The sequence below is a fragment of the Gymnogyps californianus genome, chromosome 6, assembly GCF_018139145.2.
Source record: "Gymnogyps californianus isolate 813 chromosome 6, ASM1813914v2, whole genome shotgun sequence".
NCBI classification, from domain to species: domain Eukaryota; kingdom Metazoa; phylum Chordata; class Aves; order Accipitriformes; family Cathartidae; genus Gymnogyps; species Gymnogyps californianus.
In genome coordinates, this window is record NC_059476.1 from 6,066,150 (window position 1) to 6,085,648 (window position 19,499).

At 41.0% G+C, this 19,499-nt stretch overlaps 1 protein-coding gene across 2 annotated transcripts in view; it reads left to right on the top strand.

Moving 5' to 3' along the window:
- Window positions 1-19,499, top strand: part of FGFR2 (fibroblast growth factor receptor 2) — an 86,864-nt gene that overhangs the window by 57,767 nt on the left and 9,598 nt on the right. For both annotated transcript variants that reach the window (XM_050898661.1, XM_050898662.1), the window contains exons 9-14: window positions 1,267-1,463; window positions 10,123-10,274; window positions 13,743-13,864; window positions 14,486-14,596; window positions 15,363-15,553; window positions 19,037-19,159. In XM_050898661.1, coding sequence (XP_050754618.1) covers window positions 1,267-1,463; window positions 10,123-10,274; window positions 13,743-13,864; window positions 14,486-14,596; window positions 15,363-15,553; window positions 19,037-19,159 — 896 coding nt within the window. The remainder of the gene's footprint in view (window positions 1-1,266; window positions 1,464-10,122; window positions 10,275-13,742; window positions 13,865-14,485; window positions 14,597-15,362; window positions 15,554-19,036; window positions 19,160-19,499) is intronic.

A 19,499-nucleotide genomic window follows, 5' to 3' on the forward strand; every position in this document is an offset into this window, starting at 1 on the left:
GTTCCCACTTTCTGCAGATAATTTCTTACCTTTTATTAAAATACATTGAACAAGGCAACTTTATTACATCTCACTCTTATGTGAACACCGAGCCTGCGTGGTCTGTCACCAAGCAGGCAAAGCAGTACTTGTGTAGAGCTTGCTTCTGCTAGCAGTGTTTGCATTTTGCAAGTGCTCAAACAGCATTTTTTTAAGCGATTTTCTTGAATGAAATATTTTTATAAGCCTAGAATGAGGCACAAGAAATTTCAGCTTGAATGTGCATTGCTTGCGGAGTGACCGTTGATTGCTGTGGAATGCTGTTTATCCGGGGGTTGAATCCCAGATAAGGGATTAGGGACAGTGTTTGCACATATAACTGTCTTGAAGATAATTTCAAAATGGTTTCAGTCAGAGTAACAGCTATGTAGAACCACTTCCACTAAAATCTAATCTCATAGACTAGTAACCACTGATGAGGTTACTTGAAATATGCAGTCCTCGCAAAAGAGGACTCATTAATTAACGTATTGCTAGCAATTCGGCTTTCGCTTGCGTTATGCTTTTTAATCCAACACTGGGCTCTTCAAAGGACCTCAGGGGAGTTAGGCACCCGGCATGAACTGCAGCGAGTTAAGCAGCTGGGCAGCCAGGTCCTTGAAACACTCTTGAAACCCCTGCCCTGAGTTTAGAAACATGATGAGGGATTGATTCATCCTGCCTTCCCGCTGTATTTTGAGATCCCAGTGAAAAGTTTGGATAAACAGGCAATGCAGACTCAAGCCAAAACGTCTATTTGCAAATTTAGACACTTTTCTTTTAGGCTAGCTAATTCAATATTTTAACTTCAGATGTGTCTTTATGTGGTTAAAAAGAATTACAGTGCTTTTGAAGTTTGACTTGAGCAACAAAATGAACCTGAGCCTAGTTTGAACGCTTTCAGTTTTTTCTTCTCCCCTAAAATTATGCTTGATCATTCAATATTTCAGTGTGTATGTATCTACCTATCTAGGCAGACACATGTGTATGTCTATAGATGTATACATACACGGACAAGCTCACGCTCAATGGAAAACTGAGAAGTCAAAGCAGTGATCTAGAAAGAGGAATTACTCTCAGATTGCAAGATGGCCTAAACATTCACAGTTTTCTGTATGTCACACAGTCACTGCAAGAATTGCTGATATTTTACCATTTCAAGTTGTTCCAAGCACTGTACTGAACTATGCTTGTACTGTGTGCTAACTCTATGGCATGATTGTTCCCTCCTAAAAACTTCCAATCCAGCTCCTGAAAAAGAAAAAGAATATCCGACATCTCCAGACTACCTGGAAATAGCAATTTACTGCATAGGGGTCTTCTTAATTGCCTGCATGGTGCTGACGGTCATCCTGTGTCGCATGAAGAACACCACCAAGAAGCCCGATTTCAGCAGCCAGCCCGCTGTCCATAAGCTGACAAAGCGAATCCCTCTGCGCAGACAGGTAACAGAAAGTAGATAAAGAGTTTAAAAAACTTTTACCAAACAACTAAGCCAGCACGTCCTTCTGATGAAAGCTTTGGAAAGGGGAATAAATAAGCGTTATACCAAATTGCAGTAGGGGTAGGATTTAATCTGGCACCTAGGAGACTGGCATGGGAAGAAAGTACATCTTAACGCAGCAATGTGTGTCTCAAGGCAAGGGAATCAGAGCAGGGATGTTAGAGGAGAAATGTAAAAAATGGAATATGTTCTGTATTAGCAGTCTATAGATGGAAAAAATGTATTTAAAGTATTTTGGGGCCTGATCCCACAGCTCATTGAAGTCAATGGAAAAATTTTTACTGACTTAATGGACTTTGGAACAGAATCCTATTTAATTGTGTATTTATAATGTTTCTAAGGTGACTATTATTGTAGTAACTAGGTACCAGATACAGAGAGGTATTTTTCAGGAAGAATTTTGAAGACTGAGGGGAGGGAATTTCTCAGCCAAGCATCCAGAAACCACCCCAAAATAGAAAAAAGACTGTAATAAAATAAAAATAGGGGAGATACTATATCAGATCTTGGACAGTTTGATTAAGATGCTGATGCTTTTAAGTGAGGAACAAAAGCAAATGTCAGATTTAAAATGCACACAACAGCATCGCATGAAATATATTTTACAATTGCTTGTGGCTGGCGATGAGCGTTTCTGGAGAGGGCAATACCACGAGCAACAAAGCAGTTGAACGAGTAACAGGACTTTGGCTTTGTCACAGGCCATCACTTGACAGAACAGTCTCCGTTCGCACGTACTATCCTCTCCTGAAAGCCTTGTTTCTTTTGAAGCTGGAGTTTAATATGTTTTGATTTTCTTGCAGTAGGTCTTCAGGATAGACCTGTGAACCCCCCAAATCCACCCCCAGGTTTCAGCCCTGCGAGGTGGAGGGGTGTTGATGTCTGAGGCTGTGGTTCACCTCATGATTCAAAATAGGGACCCTCTGCAGGGGTTGGAGCCAGGCTCTGGTCAGGGGGTTTAGTTCGGGTCCATCTGCACCACGAATAGGTTGTACAGAATTTCTGCAGGTTGTTTTTACAGCCTGTCCAGAATATTATCACTGTCAGAGTAATACATGTACCTTAAAAATAGTTCTTCAGTGTGGGTAAGTGTTTGAAATTTAGGTGCACGGTCACCCAGAGTTAGGGTGGAGCTTAGTCTTGGGATTTTGAACAGTATTACTTTTTTCTGAACCCTTGTTTCGTGGTTTCTGAGTCTCCTGGGTTAAAAATACTACAGAGTAGTGATGCTTTAGCCATCTTCCTCGAAAGTGCAATATTTTACAAAATCTTGAGGTGGGGGACATGAACTTTTGTCCAATCTGAAAAATATTTGGTTTGTTTTATGAGCAAAAATGTTAATTCTTCTTTTTTCTGGCTTTCTTTGCCACTTTTTGATTTCTGTAATTTTATGATTTTACTCATTTGCTTGGAAGTCACTGGGAAGAAGAGGGAGTTTTGACTCTGAGTGTATCAGAAAGAGTGATGAGAAGCCCTCAGTTCAATTCACACATCTCTCTGGCTAAAAATCTGTGTAGTTTTCTGGACGAAGAAGGCTTTTCAAATGTTGTATACTTAACCAGAGAGAGATACGTATCAGCTGCTTAGATAAAATACATTTATTAGATTTCTGCCTGAATATAAAGCATCATAATGACTCAGAGATGAGTTGATGGCATAAAAAAACCCTAGGGTTTGGTGTGAGCTCAGTTGTGTCAGTTGGAAATGGTTCCTTGGGGCGAGAGTGTTATTTCATTGTGTGTGACAGCAGTGCCAACCACTGCCCTCAGTTTAGTTATTTATCATTAAATGATGCAATATGGACCTTCTCCAAAGCTATTGTTTTCGCAGAGGAAAAAATCTGTCTTACAACATGCTTCTCAGATAGGGTTTTGTTGGTTTATTTTGGTTTTCTATATTTTCTTAGCAAAAACAGCATTTTGCTTTTAAAAGTGGGAATAATTTTTTGAAAAACAGTATATGTTTGAAAGTGCGAATCCTGTTTCAACCCCTAAGCAAAAATTCCACTACTCTCAATTCTCCCGAGTACTTTTTTATTAACAGGAGTTTCTCATTGAAGGGCGCTCTGCTTTCCTATCTTCATAGAGGAAGATATAACTACTAGAAGCATTAGAAGAAATCTGTATTTCTGTTTTGATGATTTCACTGGTCATTTCACTGATTGTTTGTATTAGCTTGCAAAGGCAAGATGAGACGAGCAGTCCCTGAAGACTTGCTCATCAACAGTGAAGACTCCTTAATTTTTCAGTTCGCATCTCCTTGGTCTCTAAGACTGCAGCAGTTGTTTAGTTTCTGCATCTTTTAAAGCTGGTTTTTGGATTTCAGAGTTGTTGTCACAAATGAAGAATTAAAAAATAATCCAGGAGGTGTTTTATTTAATGGGCATATGTTTCTGGATTATTCAGCTCTGTTTTGTTGTACCGCCAGGCTTACTTTTTTGTTTCAGTTTATTTGTATTTCAGAGGATTGTATTTAAAGCCTGGTGGGGTTTTGTCACTAAACCTTTATTTGTCTGTTGATCACAGAAGGTTCTCCCTTGCCTTTGTGCTGTGTGTGGGACGAATAGAGAAAGTGGCTGAGTTGTTGAGAGGATGGGTGAGAGCGAGCAGGGGAGATGCTCGCGGCAGGTAGACTGTGTGAGCTGGGCAGAGATCTGGGGCTGGGTGATGGGATTTGTTGGAGTTCCAGAGAAATGAGGCCATAGATTGGGGAATTCTTGATATTGTTTTCAAAGCTCTCTGCTGCTGGGTCAAGCTCCCTAAGGAACTGGATATGAAAATAATCCTGGTTCACGAAGAGGCATTTGCATGACTGTGATGCCATCTTGTCTAAGCGGGTTAAGAGTCTTGCTGAGTAACATATGGTTTGGTTTGCAGGCCTGGATTCTCGTACACTATTTAGTCTGAGCTACTACAGGATTTTATCATTCCCCACATGCAGGCATTTTTTTTCCTGCCAAAATGCGGTTCTTTTCACATTCATAGGAAGGGTCATGATGAAGTCAGGAATTATCAGTTCCCTCCCCCTACAATCCTCAGCCTCCCTAGGATCTGGTACTTGGTTTTCGAAATAGGAACTGCTTACAGGGAAATCCAGCTAGCAGTTTCTCTTCTTTGTATAAAAGCAGAGAGGTTGTAGTGCTCTGTTGGTATTAGCCATGTTCTGCATAGAACTAGCAGCTTGCAAGGGAGGGAGAAGTAGTATTTGTAGGATTGAACATCACAAGCCGATTTGCGGTATAGACTTTAGGTGACGGGTTCACTGAACCAAAAGGTAAAGAGTAGCCTTCAATGGGATATACATCTATTTTGTAGAACTTTTCTTTTAACAAATAAATTATAATTGAAACAGAGAAAAACAGTCCCATCTCTTGTGACTTACCCAGTCAAAGTCAAGTACAAGTGTTTGTCATCACTAGAGCATTTTGTTAGTGCTGTCACAGTTAATCTGTCAAATTTGGACCCCCTCAACTTGGGTGTATATACATGTCTTAAATAGGGGGGAATGACTTCTTATGCTTAGTATTTTAAATACATTCCCATTAATTTATATCTACTGCCATTGTTGAGCTTAATCCTTCATAAAGATATAATGAGCGCATTTGTGATGAACAAAGACTGATTGGTTTAAAGTAAGACTTAAGCTCACCCAGCAAAATAGCTAATTCAAAATGATGATGGCAGCTGGGACCTGAAAAGAAGAAAAGTAATCTGGAACAAGTAAAGTAACATAGTATTTCACGCAGTATTGAGCTGTAAAAATATCATTCATTTTAAGGAACAGACTCTGAAATACAAAGATTAATATGCAACTGTCAGTAGGATACGTTGCAAGGAATTTACCTTAATACTTATTTTAGTTTCTTGCTTTATCCTTGGATTTCTCTATATGGAAACCATTGACTTGCCTAATAGTAGTCGTTTGTTATTTTGTTGTACAAGTGTTTCAAAAGGAGTGCTTTTCATGAAGGCGTGGTGCGTGTGTTAAATTTCAGTACTTAACATTAGGAATCCTCAGTTTCATGTAATGCATTTAACCTTATATTTTCCTAGATCCAGTCACTCAGATGGACTGTATCTATCGACAGCTAATAGCATTACTTACTAATTATATTTATATACATATATGCATATGACTTCAAATTAACTTTCATAGCAGAGCCTTCAAAAAGACTGACAATTATAGGAAATCACTGAATGGCTGCTAAAATCTCACAGCATGAGTGCCAGAACTGACAGATCTAGGCTTTGGGACATGGTATAAATCGTCAGTGGAGGAAAACACCCTTCATAATCAATTACAGACGATTACACACTGTTCTGCAGCTGATTTTGCCACACGGCATTTAAAGATTCCAGCAAAGATTTGTTTGCTTTAAATGCTCCACTGCTTGTAAAGCATTATCTTAGAGCTGATTAAATACAGTGTGTTGGCTGAAGGAAAAACATGTTGTTAAAATGGGGATATAATGATGCATTGGTGCATGAGGTTTGGACGCAGTGGGCTTTTCTCCTTCTGAAGTGCAGATATGGAGCTAAAGATCTGTCTGAGGCTTTTCTTGGTTCTGGCCTCCTAAAAGCAGAAAGGAAGCGCACAAAGAATATTTTATGGTGGAGATCTGCCTTCCTGTTGAGTTTAACATATACCACAATAGTGCTTTCAGTGTTCTGCTCAAGTCAAGCTGACTTCTGCCTTCCTTGCTTTAATTAAGCACTCAAAATACCTCCTTAGCGTAGTGTCATCACTTAAAACAGGTGTCACCAACACACTGAGTAGACCTTGAAGATCTCTAATTCACCTACATCAGGTGCCCTTCCTTGCTTCTCTGCCCTGGCTCTGCTTTGTTCCTTTGTCTCTGAGAAGCACACGTTGGTGAGCTGGGTGATTGCCCAAGAAGTTAATGCATTTTGACTAGATGTCTAGCTGCTGCTGCTGCTTCTTGGCACCTGGTAGACCCCAAAGTGGCCCTGGAGTCGGTATGTTGGCCATGTACCATTACAAACTTGCTGCAAAAACTCAGTATGGCCTCTATTATGCCTGTGTCTTATGTACCTTGAATTTTTGCATAACTGAAAGCAAAAAGAGCATCCGCGTACTTGAAAGCAACTCTGCACGCCGAAATGTGGGATTCATGGCAGGAGTGTCACTGGGTCTTGAACCTGCATGGTAAGGGGTTGGGGAGCAGTGCTGCAAGTAGCAAGCTGGAAAAAGGCTTTCTATATGCTGTTACTTAAATGTATACATGTAGATTAACGTTGACCGTGTCTACTGACCTTGGAGTAGGTAGGGTTTTCTTCATTGTTTTATAGTGCACTCTAAGGCAATGAAAAAAGATACTTAAGGGATGAGTTCAAAGGTTAATTCTTTACTATTGCAGAAAAGGTGACAGGCCATTTTGAAACAGAAAATCTCCTCTAACCACAGGCCAGCCTGGGTTGGCTTCATCTTTTCTGGAACAGATTTTTATAGCCCTTGAGCTCCTGTAACTCCTTGTACTGCTCCAATTAATCAATCAGAAGAATATTCCCTGGGAGTACAGTCCATTTTTCTTCTCCCAGACACTGAGTAATTCCTCTGGATTTCTCATCATTCCTATCCATGTTAATGCACTTTGGTTACCTATAGCATCTCTAGCCAATCATCCAGTTATTGTGTGAAGTAAACGTGCAATAGTGTTAAAAGGGAAACTGGCAGAGTCTTTAATCTGTTTTTTTCTATACATTATTACTATTTAACTTCTGTGTTTGAAATGCAATAAACTGAAATACTCTGGTGATGCAAGTTTACATTTATAGGTTTTAACCGTGCTAAGACTGCTGAATTGTAAGAGCTAGTGAAAAGATGAAACTCTGGCAGACATCTGAACAGTGTCTAATACAAATATTGTATTCATGAAAAAAAAGACCCCAGAACATTTTGGGCCATTTCTGATACATAAGGGATATCATCTAGATTTTGCAGCTTGACTTCCATGCCTTCCTGTTGTCCCATGAAAAGAAACAATGGCTATAATGACAAAGGAAGGTGAGAAAGTAAGGGCAATGTTAATAAATTAATTGATAAATAAATCAGGACTTGAATAAAGATCTTGGTGGAATGGCTGATGGGTGGATTTTGGAAATGTGAAGGAAGTGGTCGTAGAGTATTAGTAGTAGGTTTGCAGTGAGAGAGATTTAAAAATGGAAACCAGAACTAAGAGAAAATGAAATTCAGGGGAAGTCGTGGGGGACAGAGGAGTTGCCACATTGTTCGTGGAGATTTGCAGATTTCTTAGTGCTGAGCTAGTTCATTTCATGAAGCATCATTTTTAAACTGTGGTGAAATAATGAAAATGAGCAAAACCTAAGTAAAAGTCTAATTCCAGCCCGGGTTCTCATGCTGACCTGCCATGCAGCTCAGAGTGAGCAATTCAGCTCCAGCAGGTGTGTTCCCCTCTGGGCTGGGCATAGCAGCATCTCGCTCGAAGGACTCTGTTCAGTATTCACTTACTGATTTATTTAGAGCTGTGTAGTCTCCATTAATAGTAGTTTTCTGTTTGTATCCCAAGTGGTCACCATATTTATTAGCCTAGAGGAATGTGCCAGGTACTTATATCTACTGAAAGTAAATATTAACATTAACGATGGTTGGATGGACACGGGGGAAAGCAGTCCACCTCTCTTATTTGAATGGTAGCCTTATTTGTGCGGTTATACTCTCTTGTTCCATAGATACCACATCTCGCATGCAGAAGCTAGAGCTTCTGATATCAAGAAAGGTCTGTCAGTCAGCTGCAAAACTGATTACCAAGGTTAATTTCTTTTTTTCTAGCAGTCCTTAACACTTTTTTCCTTATGAAACCTCTTTCCAGTCTTAATCTCTGGTCTTAGAAAAATGTGTCAAGAAGCCAACGCCATTTGATGAGATGAGTTTGAGGATGTCGACCTGCAAAAAGACCTCTCAAACAAAACAGGTTGTCAGAGTCATGATGAGAAATTTGTTTGAGAGCCTTAGCCTTGTCTTGTCAAAATACGTTGTGTAAGAGCATGACATGGTTGCAAAAGCCTTTCAGCCCCATTCTGAGGAGCTCGAGTAATTCCGTGGGCTGAGAGACTGTAATTGTTAATTGGACTTGAAATAAGGGAGCACTAAGTTGCGCTTATCAGGTGTCATAGAGACAAGAGGATTTTGTGTTCATATCACTGTGTGTCACTGATTTGCACTCTAATGCTATTAGGATCTGTTTGCATATAATTGCGCTTTTTAATCTAGTTATAAGACCTCTGGAACAATATTGTAGCCTGGTGGCACTTGACATAAGCAAACCTGGTGTCAAAGTTGACTCCAGGTGATGAGGACGAAGGTCGAGAGTGGTAGTTGTTCTGATGCTCTAGGCTTCCAGCTTGGGCAGGGTCCCAACGATGCTGGCCAAGAAGCACCTCCTGCCGCCTGATGTGAGGACAGGTACCAGCGATGGCATTGCGAAACAACCTTCATCCCGCCTTGGCCACCAGATTCGGGCTTGGCCAAGACTGTCATGGCCTGAAGAGAGAAGGAGTCACACTTAAAGGAGGGGACAGAGTGGCAATACAAGTATTTTTGTTTTGTGTTCGTATTCACTTGAAACTCTGAGGTCAGCAGACAGCAGGCTGCTGCTCGCAGGTTTGAGGGAAGAGACTTATGGAAGATATACCATTCACACCAAAACAAGTTTTGTTACATGGGTGGGAATAGCTGCCTCCTTTTTCAAAGCAGTTATCATTAAGTACCTTTGATGCTCTAAGGAAAACGTATTGCTGTTAAGGCCGATGAGAAATCATACTCCAAAGTGAATTACATTTCAAAGCATTGGACATTAAATTATTTTTACGAGCTCTTCTCCACATTGCCTGCAGAATCTTTAATTGAGAATGTAGTTAACTGAAAATTTAAGTATCCCCCAATTATTGTGATAACTTTTTGATTCTTTCAGTATTGAATGCTTAGAAAATATGTGAGAGAATCCAGCATTTCCTACACAGTAATATGCATGTGATCTTGATCATTGGCGCTGATGAAAGGCACGTGAGCCTTTGCAAAAATACCATTTTTCAACTAAAAATTGAAAATTTCAATTTAATAGTAACACCAAAAAATAGTAAATTGTGTGCTGATTTGGGAGAAGAAATGGTGACATGGACAACTAGAAGGGAGTGGAAGAAGAGAGCTTATTGGTAACCTCTGCTCACAGTATAAGCTGCCCGCTTAGGTATCTGAGGGTGGTGATATATATATATATATACTCTCAGTTGATTAAAAAAATATTAATTTGATAAACAAAAACAGGGGAAAGTTTATTTAATTTATCTTCTGAGTGAATGTATTTAAAACTTTACATGGTTTTTGACCTGTGGGACAGACTTACAGCCTTGGCAGCAATTAGAGTCAGTATTGTGCTTACAAGGGAGGGTAAATGTGTGAGAATAGTGCACTAGAAACAAGCCTGTAGATTCAGCCACTTTCTAATACCACTGTTCTGAGCTGGCTTGGTTATCAGCTACTGCTGTTTTTCAGATATTGGGTCAAGATTACATCTCCGCCTCTTTTTTTTTTTCTTTTTGCATCTTGTATTGCAACAACAGGTGTCAGCCGACTCGAGCTCCTCCATGAATTCCAACACACCTCTGGTGAGGATAACTACTCGCCTCTCCTCTACTGCCGATGCCCCCATGCTGGCAGGAGTCTCGGAATATGAATTGCCAGAAGACCCAAAATGGGAGTTTCCAAGAGATAAGTATGTAGCCTGTTTCCCTTAACACTACCTATGCACATCTGAAAAACATGACACAGTATGGGAGCAAGTGTCTTTCCTAGTGTCTCCCAGGGTTTCTTTAGTTAAAAGAAAATCTCAATTACCTGAACTTCCTCTGAAGATCAAGATCCAATTCAGTTATCTGAAATCAGTTTGTTTAAAAAGAAAATAATTTTCTTTGCCTGTCGTTCTGATTTTATTTTCAGATTTCTTGTAGGTTTTCAGACACTCTGCTGAAATGTAACTCCTCTGTTAGGAAAAGAGTGAATCTGAACTGTTGTTTCAAAATATATATGATCTAGACTGGGAGAGATATCCACGTACAAGCATTGTTGAAGGGCAGTCAAGATTTCCCCAAGCAATACGTCTGTATATTAAACCACGTTTCTTAGTTGATTACTTAATTGGTTAATATTTATAAAATAGGTAATACAATATCATGTAGGAGATAAAGTCTAGAATATGGTATTAGACAATTTTTTCTTTCTGTCAGGACTGTGGGTAGGATTTTGTGTTGATTTTGTATTAGCCTGTATTAATGGAGATGATGATTTTTGATTTAGGGGAACATTTTGCATAATGTGTGCATATATGTACAACTTCTGTGGCTTAAAAGTATTAGGTTTCAGGCAGAGCATACTGAATTTTGTTATAGGCAAATTCATATGGCTACATAATATTTTCTTCAAAGTCTGTTGACTAACATGCAAAATGAGCTTCTGAATAATCTAATTAAAGCTGTAACCATATTTCTTAATACAAAAAAGCCATGTAAAAGAGAGATAATATTAACACAGGTAGAACCATGATTATATATTAGTTAGTACTAACTTTAAGAAGTCTTTACGTGGCTTTGAGAAAGTAACAGCTTTTATCATGAACAGTTCTCTTTGAAAGTTCAGGGTTGTAACTTTTGGATAGAAGAGCTGTAATTTTGAACCTTCTGACAACTGTTCTGGAAATTATTTTAATGATGTAGCTGAAAACTAGTGCAAAATGCTGTAATTGCCACCTGCAGTATTCTAGTCAACAGTGGGGGCCTGTATATGTACTTCTGTCAGCCCGTACCCTGGGGGGATACACTAAATGCGGAAAATTTTAGTGCGCTAAACATTTAAAACCAGCATTCAGCACAAATGTAGGTGGAGCAGATTTGCAATGAAAGGAGGCTATTTAGAGGCAGTTTATTAGGTTGGGGGGCAGGAGGCACACAATGAGGGGTTTGTTACTTTAGTCCTAGCAGGGCAATAGCACATAAATTAACCAGTTTCCAATGCAAATGTTTGTTCTCTGCCAAGATCCTAAATTCAATTTTAGTTCTGGAGAAAATGCAGGATGACCTCAGCATAGCATACGCTGCCCTTCAGTCTTTGCACCTTTTTAAACTCACGTTTGCTTTAGAAACCAGTCCAAAACAGCTTGAGGAGTTCTCACTGAGGCAAAGACACTGTTTGACAAGGAGTCTGCAGGCTGCCCTTGGGAGGAACGACCTCTCACTTCTGTCTTGTGCCTGAGCAGATGAGCGGGGTTTTCAAACCACTTAGCCCTGGTCTAACACTCTTCTGTTGATGGTATGACAAACTCTCCCTGTATTTCACGGGGGAAGACAGAAGTCCATGCTTTTAAGAACGACGTATATCATATCTGTCAATCCTGCTTTTGACCATGGAAAGCCGAGACCTTGAGAACTCGGTTATGAAAATGCTTATCCAAATCTGGCCCCCTACACTGGATAACGTTAGCAGCATCAAACTCGCTGAGCACACTCCCTGATTTCTGCCATGGCACTGCTTCTGGATGTTAGATGATATTCTCTGCGAGTAAAGGAGCCCGAATCTGGGCCTTAAGCACTTAGGCTGGAACCAAAATGATTTTGCCCAGAGGCTGTGAAGTTTCTTTTTTATTTTATCTCTTTATACTCATAAAGTTGAGATCGACATCTCTGTGTCTATGTTAGAGCTGAGCAGGTTTTGCGAGCAGGTATATGCTCCATAAAATGCATTTTGCATAGCCCACCTAATGACTGCTCTTTTTAAAAGGTTTCTTACGTTGATACTGTGCTTATAACTGAGTTTTGGTTTCCCTCAGTCTCTGCTTCCCGCTCTCTGAGCAGAGCCCGGGTGCTGCAGATGGGAGGCATCTTCTGTTACCCTCATACATGACACTTGTGGCAGCAAAGAGCCTGCAGCCAAGAAACAGCCTCTGTGCTAGACCCAGCTGTGGGTAAATAAAGCGTCCCGTCTCGCCCCTTAAAGGATCAAAGCGCTGGGGGAACGCGCCGAGGATGTCGGAAGAGCGATCTTGCTGTGGGTGGGGAGGCTTGTGGAGAAGACGGCTCGTAGGGGACGCTCGGCTCTGCCAAGTGCTTTGTCCCGCGGAGGTGCTGCCTTTGTGCCGCCGCTCGTGCGGCCGGGCCGGGAGAGCGTCGCCTCGGCGTGAGCCGCACCGGGACTGGCGGCAGAAGAGCGGAGCCGGCGGCCGTGGCAGCTCCTGGCAGCCGTTCAAGGCGCACGAGCATGGCGGGCGCCTTTGCCCGGGCTCTCGCAGCCGTAACCCCTCCCGAGCCTTCGCCGCACGCTCGTCGCCGGCCTCTTTTCCCTTCCCCTTCTCTCGCCTTCATCCTCCCTCCTCTCTCTCACAAGAAGGAGGCTGTCCGGCCACCTCTGTCAGCCACACAAAAGAGAAATGGGTGTGATAATTACCCGCAGCTGCACCCAAACATGGTGTCTACTGACTTGCTGCCTCTGTCCTGTCTAATCCCTTCGGCGCAAGAGATCGTTAGGCAAATGTTCACGGCCCGCGTCCCCAAACAGAAAGCAAGAACATGAATTTTGAGCTAAAATTAAGCTGCCTGAGAGCATGTTTGATTTTTTTTTTCCTTTCTGTTTGCACTGTGCCGTTATATAACAGGAGTTAATAATATTTAAAACATCCCCATGCTCTTAATACCACCCTTTTACCACACAAATCATCAGCTGCCTGAAAGCGACCACATGGCAACACACACAAAGAAACTTTTCTTTCATCTCCTTACAGTCAACGTGAAAAAGATGATGACTGGCCATGCTACAATGACAGGAAAAGGTTGCGTGTTGCTGGCTGCTCCTGAATTTCAGCTGCGGTCTGATGCCTTTTTGAAAGCTCTGCCCCTCCACGCTGTGTCTCGCCGCTAGCCATCGAGTACAGCCTCTTATTACAAGGAGAGAGCGAGCTTAAAAGCTGGGCTTAGCAACTGATCCGCCCTTCTGAGATGCTCGCTATACCATCCTTAAGAAAACATACTGCAGCGCGCATGAAAACTGATGCGCACCCAGAGTCTCATTAGTTCCATATGATAAATGCTTCATGCTACAGCAAGTTGTTGAAAGCTTTTTATATTTAGCCCTGGAATTTCACTGGCTGCATCCCTTCACCAGATGTTGTGTGTTAATCTCCTGTTTACACCTCTAGGCTGACGCTGGGTAAACCCCTGGGAGAAGGTTGCTTTGGGCAAGTCGTCATGGCTGAAGCGGTGGGGATTGACAAAGATAGGCCAAAAGAAGCGGTGACTGTGGCAGTGAAGATGTTGAAAGGTAAGAAAATTGGGTGATTAGGGATCAGAATGGGTAATATGGCAGTTCTCATCCACGAAAAGCTTCTTTTGTGGCATCTGAACTCTGTCATCGTGGGGGGGGTCAAAGAGCACATAGCTGACCTCAGCCTTCAGCAGTTTGGGGTGTAAATCTGCACCCTTGACAGCCTGTTTACCTTGGGCAGTGAGTATTTAGGAGCCAGGAGATGTATTAGCATCGTGTGGGTCTCTCTGCTTTTAGTTTAGTTCATGTCAGAGGCTGTCCATGTGTAGATCCTAGCCCATTCAGTCCAGGTGGTTGGTGCCTATTTATTTTGAATTTAATTGTAAGGTTAGTTTGCAGGAAAGGCGTAGTTATTGGAGGTTTGATAGCTAAGGACAGCATTTTTATGTCTGATATTACTGTGTTGCCTCTTAACATGTAACACTGAAGAGATGGTCAGTCCATCGAAGAGGTAGAGACTATTTTTTGTTAGGACATAACATATGACTTTGTATAACGTACAGTGTATACCGGAAAACAAATCTCGTATTCTGTACACGTTTTACACCAACTGGTGAACCTTAGTGAAGTTCAGGCTGGCACGCTAGAAAATATGAACTGAACCTGTGTCTTGTACAGATGATGCTACAGAAAAAGATCTGTCTGACCTGGTGTCAGAGATGGAGATGATGAAGATGATTGGGAAGCATAAAAACATCATCAATCTCCTTGGAGCCTGTACCCAGGATGGTGAGTAGAGAAAAGAAAGTAAACCAGGACTTTCCAGCAGGTCTGCAAAAGTCTCATTAATCATAATTTTTCAAGAGTTTTTAAGGAAGCAGTCATGCCGTGATGGGATTTTTAGATATTTCCCTAGCTTAGCAGCACTATTTTAACTTCTGTCTCTCATTATACTTGCAGCTTTAATATGAGAAAGGGTACTATATCATATGAAAACTCTCTAATCCCTTGCTGTAGGGAAAAAATGACATTTTACAGGGGCTTTACCCACGCCTGTTGTTCTGAATTGTCAGTCCTGCTTTAGTGGTACTTGTATCCCATGAATTTGAAATGAGCACTTTTACTCTCTAAAGACCGCAATGTTTTTATTAAAAGCTAATTATGTCATGTAAACTGATGCAGAATGGCATAAAACTCTGGAAATTAAAAAAATCTTCAGAAGCACTTTCCCCTTGCTTGAGATCTGACGGCATTTTTTGATTGAAAACGATTGCTTTTCAGTACACGGCATGGTCTGGAAGGAATAGGCACTGGGTCAGGGTTTAGGTACTTTCAGCCACTAATTGTAGCTCTGCTGCTATCCTGCTCTGGAGCTTGGGGCCAGTCAATTCGCCAGGTCCGGACCTCCTTTTTTTCCAAGTTGTGCTTACTGATTTCACAGTTAAACATTTATTAATTTAGTTCATTTATTATAGAACGCTAAAAGCTTCTTTACACAGAAACATTTTACCCTTCGACCTTACTCCAGTTTTCACACGGTTCTGTTTATCCGAAGGTCCATTGTACGTGATAGTAGAATATGCTTCCAAAGGAAACCTGCGTGAGTACCTGCGAGCACGCCGCCCCCCAGGGATGGAATATTCGTTTGATATTAACAGGGTACCAGAAGAGCAGATGACATTCAAGGACTTAGTGTCGTGCACATACCAGTTGGCAAGAGGCATGGAGTACCTGGCTTCGCAAAAAGTAGGTAGAACTCAGCAAATACCGCACAAAGCACATGGTGCGTATTTGTTTGGCACTCTTTTTAGTTTGGTTTTGTTCTCATCTTGTTTGTGTTCAAGAATTTGCTGGGAGAAGGAACTTTCTCAAGCAAGTTGCATAATCCATACTCTTGAAAATCAGTGGGAAAATTCATACATGTAAAGTTTTTAATCTCTGTTTAATGAGATTGCTAAAATGAGGTCCAGAAAGGATCATTTAAAGTAAATATTGCGTACATATCGGCACTCTGAATTCATAAGCACGGGTTGTCAATTGATTATGCAAGTCACACTACTCCACTCGTGAGACAGCAGGCACCATTTGCCTTCTGTTTCCAGTCAAATCGACCAAATCAGCTGACAGAGTGATGTAAAATACATAAATTCAGTTAGCGAAAGGATTTAAAGAATGATAACAGGCAGAGTTGAGAAGATCACAAGATGCCAGGGCAAAAATTGTGAACAGAAGAGGCAAAAATAAATGGAATGAATTAGTCACTTACATTAGGCGCTTTACTTAAAACTGGTGTTTGTCAGGAGAGCAAGCTTGTTGAAAGAATTTATTTATCCTGTTATGTGCCTAGACACTTATTTCTTCAACTTTTCTTCAAGCATTTTTTTTTTTTTTAAACCAGTAATTTGATTAAATTATAGTTATGAAACCTTAAATAGCCCTGTATAACTAACTCTGTAAACATATTGTGGCTTGGTGGACAAGCAGTCATGAATACCCTGGGTGGTGTTTGGACCCAATGGCTAAACCAGAGCACCAGATATTGATGATAAGCACTTCCTGCAAGGTGTGGAGTGGTTAGTGGGATTTCTACAGATTTCCAGTCATATCCACTCCCGAGTATGGAGCTGTTTTTAACCAAAGACCAGAGCTGAGTGTAAACCTCCATTCCTGTTTTGTAGAGTCATGATTTTTTTATTGCTTTTCTGCACTTGCAGAGGTTAGGGGGAGGGGGAATCGAGGTCTAATTTTGCTTTTATCCTTTTGTTTTGAAATGGTAATTCTCAGTGCATTAGGGTAGACAGGGTGACATGGATGACACCAAGACAAAAATCTTCGAATGGAGTAAGCGTGAGTATTGTATTAGGTAAAGCACCTTAGGATATCTCTTTCTAAGATTGGTGAAACATTTGCCTGGCAATGAGCCATGTCCCAAGAAAATAGAACTGTTGTGAAAGGAAAAAATAAATCTTTTGATTGGCAGATCTTGAGAACAAGCGTCCACCTGAGAAGCTCTGAAGTGCTGTTGTAGGACACTGCCAAGAAGGTGTGCACTCGCACAGATGCACACGGCAGAATCATTTCACCCTTGATCCAGTTCCTTGGCAAAAACACTCGATCAGTGCTGCGCCGAACTTGACAGAACGTGAGGCATTGCACAAGGCAGAGGGAAAACAAAGGCAGCACATAGTAAAACTGCGCATTCCGGTTCTTCAGATATCCCACCATTTCTGTTTGTATTTCACTGGTTCTTTTCCCCTTAAGGATCCATTTACTGAGGTGGAATAGTAAGAGAGCTGGTCTTCTCACGGTATTTCCATCAGGCAGGACCTGTAAGAAGGCCAGTGTTCTTGTTATTTCAATCCAATTAATGGCTCACTAAGACTTCAAAAAAGAAAAAAAAAAAAAAAAAAATGATGATGTTTGGGCACCTACTTTTTGCCTTACAAGAAGTTTTTTCCTTACAAGCAATTGTACTTAGAAACAATATCCCATTTCCAAAGTTGGATGGATGCTTTTTAAAATTCTGTTGACGTATCCTCTCTGTCATTCCAGTACTGTGCAAGAACAACAGGGGAGCTCCAGATAGAGGGACTGGCCCAGATCATTGCAAAGAGACAGTAAATCGTTAGGGCCAGAGGGTCAGCTATGAAACCTGTCAGATACAGGAATCAATAATGGCACCATTTTGAAGATAGGAAGAGTCTCAGTTGTAAAACTGTAGGGTATGAGAAAGCAGAAATATAATGAGAGAAGATAACAGGGTTGGGATCATTTGGTGTATTCACTCAGAGGTGTTACGTGCCATCTGAGATGCTCTATGGTACCCCCAGCCTGCTGCTCTGCAAAGGTACAGGTCTGCTGTAGATCCTGTGTCGTCCCTGGTAGTCTCATCAAGATACCTTGGATGTCACAGGGCATCTCAGATGGCAATGTGTACTTCTATTTGGGCAACTAAATTGAGTTCCTAGTGTCTCAGAGGATGTTCTTGTAGGGTTTGAGAACAGGGACAGGGAAGTAGGAAGGTTGGCCTGTGTTGTTTCTGCTACCGTAGCATTGCTGATGCTGAATTAGAAGGCTGATTTGATGCTGAAAGCATGTACCGTTGTCTGGTCCTGCGCACACGAAGGCATTGCTGGAGCAGGTTTTTCCTGGCAGTTCCCCATGAGGAGCAGAAGCTTTGTAGGCTCATTTTACCCATGCAGGATAAGAGATCTCAGAAAATTGCTGGGGCAAGTTATAATGCAAGAAAGAAATTGGCTGTTGTACAGGTTTTTTTGTAGTGGTTCAGTCCAGCATGTCTATGCACATGCTGAAATAAAGAGGACAACATAGAGAGTAATCCAAAATTGGGGGGGTGGGGGGGGGGAAGTATATTTAACTTGAAAAGAAGTAGAATATCCTGGGGGGGTTCCAAATGCAATGTTTCTTACCATGCCCCGGCTGCCATCAACCCTAATAAGGCTGCTGAAACACAGGAGTAATATCCAGAGCAGTCACAATGTCCTTTCAGTGTCAAGAATCAGCTGCAAGTTTTCAGGATAATGCTGACATGAAGGAAAAATCTCTGAGGAGATAGCATTTTTAGTTTCAGTATCAAAGCTGTTTAAAAAGCAAACAGCCCAGCCTAGATTGTGTTGTTTTGGTTTGGTTTTTGGTTTTTTTTTAATTAAATTATTATAGTCTCATGGTTGAAGTAAATACACACACCCTAGACATCTAGTTTAAAATTATATACTATGGATATATCTCATATTAAGATCTTTTATATTAAAAGTGGTTGCACTGATCCAGACTGTCAGGTTTTAGCTCTGGTGAGATGATATAATTTAAGAGAAGCAACTTAATAAAATGCTCATTAACAGTGTTTGTAAAGAAAGTGCTGCGATACCTGTACCTGGGCACGTGTAACCGAGAGTGAATCACAAACACCGTGGCGCAGTTTGGGTCACCACCCAAGCTTTCAGCCTTAGCAAAATATAAGTCTTAAATAAACCAGGCTTTTCCAAGAGGGTTCTTAGGGCCATTGTTCAACTTGGAAACACCAGCTGAGGGGATGGATTGCGGTAATTAAGACAATCATATTTCACAGGCTTGTAGTAAATGTGTGGCTTTCCCACCTCGTGATTTAGGTTAAAATCTGTAAAGGAGACTTAGTTATGGTGTAGAAGTATTTTCACTTTTACAGCAGTTTATTTCAGTGGGCCTTTGGTTTTTTTCTTTTCTTTCCAGTGTATCCATCGAGACTTGGCTGCAAGAAATGTTTTGGTAACTGAAAATAATGTCATGAAAATAGCAGACTTTGGTTTAGCCAGAGACATCAACAATATAGATTATTATAAAAAGACTACTAATGTAAGTGGATGGTTTTCTTATCTCTGGAAACAAGTGTTTCTTTCAATGATTCACTTCAAAACTATGGTTTTTTTCAATGATTCACTTCAAAACTATGGTTTTAAACTTAATGGGCTTCTTGTACAGCAGCCTCACTTTTCATCACAGACAGAAAACAGGGATCAAGAACATAAACGTTTCTGTCCCCCTTTACAGTGACAGTTAGTTAAAAAGAGAACCAAAAAGGCAGTATATTGTATGATTTATTAGAAATGCTAAAATACAAGAATTGTTTTTTGTGTGTCCCTGACTCCAGTCACTTGAAATAAGTGGAAATATTCCTATTGATTCCAACTCATTT